Source organism: Sciurus vulgaris, assembly GCF_902686455.1.
Source record: "Sciurus vulgaris genome assembly, chromosome: 6".
Taxonomy (NCBI): Eukaryota; Metazoa; Chordata; class Mammalia; order Rodentia; family Sciuridae; genus Sciurus; species Sciurus vulgaris.
In genome coordinates this window covers 172996689-173007992 of record NC_136466.1, presented here as the reverse complement: position 1 = coordinate 173007992, position 11304 = coordinate 172996689, and the positions used below count along the sequence as shown (strand labels likewise).

Sequence of the window (11304 nt, the reverse complement as noted above, 5' to 3'; positions counted from 1 at the left end):
AGCTGAAGCAACCTTGAATCCATGGGAGGAACACCACTTGATCATGGTGCACTAGGTTTTAAATGTTTTTGTATGCAGTTTGCCAGAATTTTATTAAGAATTACTGCATCTATGTCCACCAGGAATTTGGATCTGAAGTTTTCTTTCCTTGATGTATCTTTGTCTGGTTTGGGCATCAGGGCAATACTAGCTTCATAGAAAGAGTTTGGAAGGGTTCCCTCATTTTCTATTTCACAAAATGATTTGAGGAGGATTGGTGTTATTTTTTCTTTGAAGGCCTGGTAGAGCTTTTCTTCATAGGTAGGTTTTTGATAGCATATTCAATTTCATTGATGGAAACTAATCTCTTTGAAATTTCTATGTCCTCCATTTTGATTCATTTTGGGTAGGGTATATAAGAATTCTAGAAGTCTATCATATACAAATTTATCAGTTTTCAAGATTTTCTATTTTATTGGAATTCAAATTTTTGGAATAGTTTTTCATTATCATCTATATTTCAGTAGTGTCTGTGATGATATTTCATTATTCATCACAATTTTAATAATTTGAAATTGTTACCTCTTTCTCTTGATTAGTTTGGTTTTTCAATTTTGCTCTTTTCCAGGAATGAACTTTTTGTTTCATTGGTTTGTTTCAATTTCATTGATTTTTGGCTGATTTTAATTATTTCCTCTATTGTACTGCATTTGGTTTTGATTTGTTCTTCTCTTTCTAGACCTGTGAGGTATGTTAGGCTAACTTTTTTTGTGACTTTGTATTTTTAATGAATGAGTTCCTCCTTTGCTCCTTTTTGATTTTACTTTTTTTTCTTCCTCATGAAATATTTTACTGAATGTTTTGTCATGCAGGCTTTCTGGTTGTGGATTCCTTTATTTAACATGGAAGGTTTTTATTTTATCATCAATTCTGAAGCTAAATTTTACAGCATATAGTATCCTTGGCTAGCATACACTTTCTTTCAGAGATTGGTATATATTATTCCAAGACCTGCCAGCTTTAAGTATGAGGGTTGAGAAATCAGCTGAGGTCTGGATTGGTTGCCCTCTAAATGCAACCTGTTCTTTTTCTCTGGCAGCCTTTAAAAAAAATCTATCATACTGTACATTAGGCATTTTCATGAGCCTTGGTGAGTTTGTTATAATTTTGCATATTTGGGCTCCTGTGTGCATTTTGTATTTGATTTTTCCATTTCATTCTTAAGGTTTGGGAAATCTTCAGGTATATTTCATTGAAAACCTTGTGCATTCCTTCCGTCTTTATCTGAGTGTTCATCTACCCCCAATAAATCTTATATTTGGTCTTTTTGTGTTTGCCCATATTTCTTGGAAGTTCTGTTCATTGCCTCAACATCTTTTCTCCATGGTCAACTTTATTTTCAAAATCTTATATTTTGTATTTGTGAAACCCTATCTTCCAAATAGCCTAGTCTGCTGGTGGTACTTTCCATTGTTATTGTTTTATTGATTCTGTAATTCTGAGGATTTCTGCTTGATTTTTTTCAGAATTTCTCTTTATTGATCTTTCACTTCCTGTATTTTCTCTCTGGTTTCACTCTTTATATAGTCCTTTACCTCACAGATCACTTCAACTATGAACTTTCTAAAACCCTTGTCTGACATTTCTTCCACTGTAATGTTGAAGGTTTCTGCTATTGAAGTATTATGCTTTATTTGGGACAGTCTATCCCCTTGTTTTTTCATATTGTTTGTGTGCCTACCCATCTAACAGTATGGATTGGAGGCAGTAGAGTTTCCACCCTGTGGACTTATAGTGCCCCTGAATGTTTCCAGTACCCCACAGTTTAGGGGGATACACATAACAACCACTGCAAACAATATACAGCATTAAATCAAACAGTTCCTGCTATAAAATCTACAAAGTTGTCACAATGAACAGAAATGATGTGATCAGTTGTTGTTTACTATTTCAAGTGGTGAACAGGGAGAGGATGGAAGAGATGTAGGATGGGATGAGTATGAGAGAGAACAGAAAATAGAAGTAAAAAAATTAAAGGAAGAATGAAAGAGAAAAATAGAGTTTGTGAGCAGAAGAGTCTCAATGGAAACAGATAAGCAAGAAAAATATGTAAAATAGAACTAAAAATAATTTAAAACTAAAGGAATACAAAACAAAACAAATATACTAATCAAACATCCTAACCTTCAAAATGCTTAATCATGAAAAATAACTGCCTTCAGAAGATGCTAGAAATGAGGAAAATAGACAACTATGCATAGGTACATGTATAAGTGTCAATGAACCACTCAGGTCCCATTAAAGAGAAAAGAAAAATTTTCAACATTTCAGTGAAAACAAAGAATTGCTTCCATTGTAGTTAAAAAAAAATTATTGGCTTCCCACCTCAGCAGTGTTTGATGAGATGGAAAGGGGTGTGAACTTTGCTTCACACACAGGTTGGGGTCACTGGAGTGTGAGAGGAGATCCCGAAGTTGGAGATCCTGGAAGTGGGATTTAGGCTTGACCTGATGATTTTCAATCAGTGCACCTCTGGAGTTCCAGCAGTTGCTGGCCCATCATGGGGCACTGCACCCCAGAAATCACCCTCTGACACCCACCAACCCCTGGTCTCTAAGGCTGTCTCCAAACTCAATCATCTCCATGCCTGCACTTTGAATTCCTGGGGAGATGTCTCTCCCAGCTGGTCCTGTGAGCTGCTGGACTCAAGGGGGGAAGAGCTGGATGGGTTTCCAAGACCTGTATTACCCTGTAAAAAATTACCTATAAAACCCTCTCCATGTTTGATTTTCTCCTGACACTCATGCCACTCTCCATGTCATGCAGTGTGCATTTGCCAGGACTGTTTGCCCAGGTTGGGTTTGCCTGGAATTGGCACCCTGAGGTGCCAGCTCCCACAGCAGAGATGCAAAATGCCTCCTTACTCTGTCCCCTGCAGGCAGCTGACGGGATGTGGCTTCTTTCCCACACTAACACGTTGTGCAACATGCCTTTCAAGTTAGTCCAGCAGTGACTATGTTCTCTTATCTCTATGCTCCCAAACACACCACAGGCCTCCTAAAAATGTGGGTTCTTTTAATAACCCTATCCCTCTTGATCTTCTTGCAGAGGGTCCATTTCAGCTGGTGCTGGGGATTTCATCTGTATTTTATTGAATCCAACCTCCTGAGCACCCCCGCTGTTTTGAATGTCCAGTATTAACTCCCAGTAATGTCCCTATTTTTCATACATCTTGCAGAGAAGCTGCCTCTCTTGGTTTCAAGCCACAAAGCAGCCAGAAAAGTGATATCCTCTATTCCACCATCTGGAAATCCCCCCCCCCAATTAGATTTCTGATATAAACAACTATGATAATCATGTTTTCTCCAGATTTCAGGTGAGGGTTATTTGATAATGTTTGATTTAAATAAGCTAATATCCTTTCAGTGATCATCTATCTGCACTATACAATTTCTGTGAGGATTTCATTATTTCTACATCAGTCAATGATGTTTAATAAATTTTAAGCAAAACTTAATTCAATTACCCATTTTCTTTATTAAAGTGATTCCTCTCAATAATCCTCATACACATCAAGATATGTCATATACATAAAGACTTTAGTATATTTTTATGTTCGAAAAGAATTTTTACTTTAAATATTTTTCTGTTATCAAAGGTATATATTTTGAACAAATGTTATTCCACATTCACTACATGTATGAAGTTTCATATTTTGAAGAATGTTTGGAATTTGATTAAAGGCTTGGATACATTACTTACATATTTAAGGTTTCTATGCACTACGAAGTCTTCAGTTCTTAGTAATGTTTGAACAATGGCTAAAAGCTTTGCGACAATTTTTCCACTTGTACCCTCAAAGTATGAATTTTCAGGGGTGGAACAAGATGTGAATGAACAACTGTTGGGGACTTTGTCACTTTTTTTACATTTCTATTTCTATTTGCTATGATTCCTCTGGCATGGAATGTGAGTTGAACCATCCTTAGTGTCACTGGCAAAATGATTCATTTGCAAATGTCCTCTCCAGTATGATCTTCAATCAAAACCTTTGCCACATTCTTTACGATGGTATGGCTTCTCTCTAGTATGAATTCTCTGGTGGTCAATAAGATATGATCTTTGGTTAAGACCTTTGCCACATCCTCCACATTTGTAGGGCTTCTCTCCAGTATGAACACTGTGATGTGAAGTAAGTTTTTGCATTTCCTTAAAAGTTTTGTTTCATTATTTACATTTGTAGGACTTCTCTCTAATATGAATTTTCTGGTGTTCTTTAAGATGTGCTCTTTGCTTAAAACCTTTGCCACATCCTTCACATGTGTAGGGTTTCTCTCCAGTATGAAATCTCTGGTGTATCCTAAGGTTTGATCTGTAACTAAAACCTTTGCCACATTCTTCACAGTTGTAGGGCTTCTCTCCAGTATGAAGTTTCTGGTGTTCCTTAAGATATGATCTTTGTTGAAAACCTTTGCCACATTCTTCACAGTTGTAGGGCTTCTCTCCAGTATGAATTTTCTGGTGTTCTTTAAGATATGATCTTTGTTTAAAACCTTTGCCACATTCCTCACATGTGTGGGGCTTCTCTCCAGAATGAATTTTGAGGTGTTGAGTAAGGCTTCCTCTTTGGCTAAAAGCTTTGCCACATTCTTCACACGTGTAGGGCCGCTCTCCAGTATGAATTCTCTGGTGTAGAGTAAGGTTTGATCTGTAACTAAAACCTTTGCCACATTCTTCACAGTTGTAGGGCCACTCTCCAGTATGAATTTTCTGGTGTTCCTTAAGATATGATCTTTGTTTAAAAGCTTTGCCACATTCTTCACAGTTGTAGGGTCGATCTCCAGTATGAATTTTCTGGTGTTCCTTAAGATATGATCTTTGTTTAAAAGCTTTGCCACATTCTTCACAGTTGTAGGGTCGATCTCCAGTATGAATTTTCTGGTGCTCCTTAAAAGATGATCTTTGTTTAAAACCTTTGCCACACTCCTCACATGTGTAGGGCCGCTCTCCAGTATGAATTCTCTCGTGCAGAGTAAGCTTTGAGCTTTGATAAAAACTTTTTCCACATTCTTCACATTTGTAGGGCCGTTCTCCAGTATGAATTCTCTGGTGTACAGTACAGCTTGCTCTTTGACTAAAAGCTTTGCCACATTCTTCACATTTGTAGGGCCTCTCTCCTGTATGAATTCTCTGGTGTCCAGTAAGCAATGATCTTATATGAAAATCTTTGCCACATTCTTCACAGTTGTACTTCTTCTTTCCAGCATGAGTACTTTGGTGTTGAGTAAGGACTGAAAAATTCTTTAAGGCTTTGGCACATTCCTTACATTTGTAGGATCTATCTCCAGTACAAAGTATCTGGTGTTGAGTATCACGTGAGCTTTTTTTTTTGTCACTTCTATGCCACCTGAGATGTTTAGAAAGGGTTGAACAATTGTTAATGGCTTTGCCACATTCTTTACACTTGCAGAGCTTCACTCCAGCATGAATTCTCTGATGCTTAACAGGGGGTGATTGTTGTTTAAAAATTCTGCCACATTCTTCAAATTTGTAGGGCTTATCACTGCCATGGTATCTATGGGGTTTAGAAAGGTTTGAACAATGAAATGCTTTAATACATTCTTTAAATTCATAGGACTCCCTTCCAGTATGAATTCTCTTCTATTGAGTAAGTTTTGCAATTTGATTAAGTGCTCCTTTACATACCTTACACTTGCAAGGCTTGTTTTGCCTGTGAATTATTTGGATGGGTAGTTAAGCTCAGAGCATTGAAATAAGACTTTCCCCCATTGTTCATCTTTGTAAAGGTGAGCATATTGATGATTTCTGGCATTGCAACCAATACTAAGGTTTTTATGAGTTTCCCTATATTCAGAATTTCTACCACCAATATAAACATACTGGTAACTAATCAGGGTAGAGACCTGGCTAGAGATGTTTCATTACGTATGTAGCATACTTTCCAGAAATCTATATCTGAATATTTATTAAGCAATAGTAGGTAAGAACCTCCCCACAATAATTAAAATTTTATGTTTGGGCACAAGGAGAAATTATTTTTTTTATTGAAGAATAATGGACATTTTGTAAAGACACTCTCAAAAGGAGCACTTTTAGAAACTTGTCCTTTACTTTTAAATGTCTCCTCTATACAAATGTTTGACTAAAAGTTTAACTCAATGCTACATTTGAAATTGGTCAAGTTAAAAATTTAAGCATGGGCTAGATCTCTTTTCATATTTTCAACATTTCCTTTCAGAGAAAATATATGCTTCAAAAACTGCGGTAGATATAGTTTTAAAGACATACATAGCTCCTAGAGTAACTGGCATAAATTGAATTCTTTTCTGAGAATTGAATTTTCTTGATGTCTGTGGGCAATGAAGATTTCATTATGAGTAGTCACTGCTAATTGGTTTTGTCCCTTGTAATATGATTTCTAACCTTCACTCACACTCATAATTTTCTGTACTTTTCTTAGTTGTAAATAGTCCAAGTCCCAATTTCCATACCTTCCCTTCATCATTTTTTGAAATAAATATTTTATTCCCTGCTCTGGTGGAGATTCATGAATATGATGAGAAGTTGTGGCTGAAATAAATGAAAATAACAATTATTTTACTTACTAGACTGGGGTGAATAAATATATTTTACAAACATAACATATAAAATTATACTCATGTCAGAACATCATTACTCCAGAAATATGTAGACTAAATAAAAATATACAGACATAATTACTTAGTGAGAATTGACCAAACCATCTTAGAGAACACAGAATCCAAGATGAATACATTACTGAGGAGAGTGATATAGTAGAGACTAGGACACTGTGTTCCTTTTATCAACCACACCTTACCCTCCTCCATAATATAGCATTGTGCAATTAGAAAAAATCTGCCAACTCCCTTCTCCCTCTCAGTCGTACAAGGGAAATATGAAGCATATACAAACATTGTGGCTTTCCTGAGGACTGTCTGAATACTGGCTTCTGTCTGCCATGACACAGAGACCTGGAGATAAGAGACAGATCTCGGGTGATAATGACACAGAGATGTTCAACAGGAGTAAAAGCCAATGGACTCTAAAGAAGACATAAAGACAAAATTTAAATTGAACACATGCTTTAAGAAGATTCACCATTTAAAAAAAAAAAAAAGCTTGAGAGGGAAAAAAAAATCTGGCATGGCCTAGGACCATATTACCTGGATGAAGCCAACACAGAGTGATCAAGACTTGTATCTTACCTTCTTAAATTTTTGTTATTTGTAGACTTAGTTCATTAACAAATTAAATTTTGTGTATATACTAAGTATACAATGGTTTTTAAAGAATACATACATAGCGAAATGACTAAAATAATGCATGCATTATTTCATATAATTATCAGTTTGTGCTTAGAAAGCATTATATTCATTCTATTAGCATTTATCAAGAGTATATTATGCTCACCATGTGGTAAAATACAACTACAACTATTGACCTTATGCCCAATTTTTAAAAAAATTGCAGACTTTGAGCAACACTGTGCCAGTACTCCACAAACCCAGTACCTGGTGAACACAATTTTACTCTCTGCATTTCTGATTTCCACCTGTGAGTCTGATGCTCATGCAGCTGACTTTCTGTGTCTGCCTTATTTAACTTACTGCAAAATCCTGTATATTCATCCCAGGTCACCTTAAATGACAAGGTATCTTTTTATGGTTAAATAGTAGTCATGTAGAAATATCACAGTTTTTCTCATTCTGTCATTGATGGGCACATAGGGTAAGTCCATATTTGACTACTGTGCACAGTATTTGCACTGAATTTGGTAGTGGAGCTATCTCCTCAACATGCAGATTTAATCTCTTGTGAATGCATATTTAGTACTTGCATTTCTGGATAACAGGGTCATTCTACTTTTAATCTTTTATGTGTAATGCTTGGGATTAAGGCCATAAGTGCTGCATCACTGAGCTATAACACAAGCCTTTTTTAAATTGTTCATTTGAGACATGGTGTCACTAAGTTTCTGTGATTTGCTCAAACTTGAAATCCTCTAGCACAGCCTTCCAAATATCTGGGATTAAAGCATGCAGCACTGAGACTGCCCACTGTCAGGTGTCTATCATCCACCATTTGCCTGCCTCTCGCCTGTCCATCGACTGCCTTACACCTATCTATCACCCAACGTACGAGGTTCACCACCCGATCATCCGACAACAGTCAGCAAACTGATCGCCGACCGCCAGTGGAGCACCAGCTGCCTGCTGTTGCCTGGAAGTTCACTGTCACAGTACCTGAAGGTTTGATTACACGTGGCTGCCGCCATTTTGAGACAACAGCCAGGTCCCATAGGACCCCTGGCAGGACTGACTGAGCCCCGTCTCCAGGATGCCTCAGCCCAACCAATCACTCCCTGCCTCTGAGGCCCTCACATCAAATGACTGCTCCCTGCTGCCAGGACCCCCAGACCAACTGACTGCGCTCTATCACCAGAACCCCAGACCGACAAATCACACCCCGCCTCCAGGATCCCACATCCACACCAAACACACCCAAACTCCAGGACCCCTGCTGGACCAACCGCATCCCGTCTCCAGGACCTCCAGCTGACCACACCCACCCCTGAGCTGCAGCTCCCCATTTGCCAACACATTTCAAAGCCAGAGCGGCCACCTTGGATAATCCTGGAAGGCGTAGCTCCGATCTTTGGGTGTGGCAAATCCCATCCTGAGATGCCTGCTGGAGGCTTGAAGCTCATTGTCAGGTAGCTCTCATGCATCAGGCTACTGAACTCTGGGAGGTTTCATTAGTATATGACTGTTATACAGTAGATTTTCTTTTTTCTCCTTTTTAAAAAAATTAAGTTTTTATTTCTTGACTTTTCTTGCTCTCTTTTCCTTTTGTTTACCTGTTCCCTCAGAGTCTCTTTCTCCCTTTTTGCATGCTAACATTCAATTTCTTTTGATTACACTCTCACCCTTTCTATTTTCTAGAACTTCTGTATATTCTATTCTTATCTCATTAACAGCCACATTCTACATCCCTCTGCATCTTCTTTGTCCTCCATTTGAAACTCCAGACCTTATTGCAAACCTGTTTGTTTTACTGAAGATAATATTTGAACTCATTTTATTTACTATGACAATTTTGTTATTGTCCCCATAGGGGCTATTTGGTCTAGGACTGCATAGTGTCTGAATTGGGCACTGCTAATATTGATCTCCCCTTAAAGAAAGGGTTTTGGAAACCTATAGGGCCACTATAAGCCTATAGGGCGAAATCTGCAATACTCCAGATCTGCACCTCTAGAGGGGAAGATACATGAACAACATGAAAAAACAAGGGAAGAAAATGACCCAAACAAACCTAGATTCTATAACAATAGAATCCAATGACAGTATGGTAGAAGAAATGTCAGAAAAGGACTTCAGATTATACATGATTAAGATGATTCGCGAAACAAAGGATGAGATAAGAGAGCAAATGCAGGCAATGAATGATAATACCAATAAGCTGAAAGAGCACCTGCAGGAAGCAAAAGATCATTTCAACAAAGAGAGATTCTAAAAAAAAAAAAAAAAAAAAAAAAAAAAAAAATCCTTGAAATGAAGGAGACAATAAACCAAATAAAAAAATAAAAAACTCAATGGAAAGCATCACCAAAAGAATAGACCACTTGGAAGACAGAACCTCAGAAAATGAAGACAAAATATTTAATCTTGAAAATAAAGTTGCCCAAACAGAGAAGATGGTAAGAAATTATGAACAGAATCTCCAAGAACTATGGGACATCATGAAAAGACCAAATTTAAGAATTATTGGGATTGTGGAAGGCACAGAGATACAAACCAAAGGAATGAACAACCTATTCAATGAAATAATAGCAGAAAATTTCCCAAACCTGAAAAATGAAATGGAAAATCAAATACAAGAGGCTTACAGAACACCAAATGCACAGAATCACAACAGATCCACACCAAGACACATTATAATGAAAATGCCTAACATATAAAATAAAGATAGGATTTTGAAGGCTGTAAGAGAAAAGCATCAGATTACATATAGGGGGAGACCAATACTGATATCAGCTGACTTCTCAACCCAGACTCTAAAAGCTAGAAGGGCCTGGAACAACGTATTTCAAGCTCTGAAAGAACATGGTTGCCAACCAAGAATCCTATACCCAGCAAAACTAACCTTCAGATTTGAAGATGAAATAAAATCCTTCCATGTTAATCAAAAGTTAAAAGAATTTACAAATAGAAAGCCTGCACTACAGAATGTTCTCAACAAAATATTCCATGAGGAGGAAATGAAAAACAACAATGTAGGTCAGCAAAGGGAGGAACTATCTTAGAGAAAAACCACTCAAAGGAGAAACCAAGCCAGCTTAAAAACCAAAAATAAGCCAAATGACTGGGAATACAAATCATATCTCAATAATAACCCTGAACATTAATGGCCTAAACTCATCAATCAAAAGACAGACTGGCAGAATGGATTAAAAAGAAAGACCCAACAATATGCTGCCTGCAAGAGACTCATCTCAAAGAAAAAGACATCCACAGACTAAAGATGAAAGGATGGGAAAAAACCTACCACGCACATGGACTCAGTAAAAAAGCAGGGGTTTCCATCCTTATATCAGATAAAGTGGACTTCAAGCCAAAGTTAGTCAGAAGGGATAAAGAAGGACATTTCATACTGCTTAAGGGAACCATAAATCAGGAAGACATAATGATAGTAAATATTTATGCCCCAAACAGTGGTGCATCCCTGTACATCAAACAAACCCTTCTCAATTTCAGGAATCACATAGACCACAGCACAATAATTCTGGGCGACTTTAACACATCGCTGTCACCACTAGATAGATCTTCCAAAAAAAAATACAATCAAAGAAAGCATAGAACTCAATAACACAATCAATAACCTAGACTTAATAGACATATATAGAATATTCCATCCAACGAGCAGATACACTTTCTTCTCAGCAGCACATGGAACCTTCTCAAAAATAGATCATGTGTTATGCCACGAAGCAGCCCTTAGGAAATGCAAAAAAATGCAGATACTGCCTTGTGTTCTATCAGATCATAATGGACTGAGAGTAGAAATCAATGACAAAATAAAAAAGAGAAATTTCTCCAACACCTGGAGACTAGATAATAGTCTAGGAGATTAAAAAAATTCTTAGAGGTCAATGAGAACGACGATACAACATATCAAAATCTCTGGGAAACTATGAAAGCAGTACTAAGAGGAAAATTCATTGCATGGAGCACATTCTAGAAAAGAATGAAAAGTCAACAACTAAATGACCTAACATTACAG

At 37.2% G+C, this 11304-nt stretch overlaps 1 protein-coding gene across 2 annotated transcripts in view; it reads right to left on the bottom strand.

Moving 5' to 3' along the window:
- Nucleotides 1–378: 378 nt before the first annotated feature.
- The window catches only part of LOC306663913 (uncharacterized protein), a 36026-nt gene continuing 25100 nt past the window's right edge, over nucleotides 379–11304 (bottom strand). For both annotated transcript variants that reach the window (XM_079144562.1, XM_079144563.1), the window contains exons 3-4: nucleotides 6492–6570; nucleotides 379–5554 (exon numbers count right to left, since the gene is read on the bottom strand). In XM_079144562.1, coding sequence (XP_079000688.1) covers nucleotides 4207–5554; nucleotides 6492–6570 — 1427 coding nt within the window. In that variant the 3' untranslated portion in view covers nucleotides 379–4206. The remainder of the gene's footprint in view (nucleotides 5555–6491; nucleotides 6571–11304) is intronic.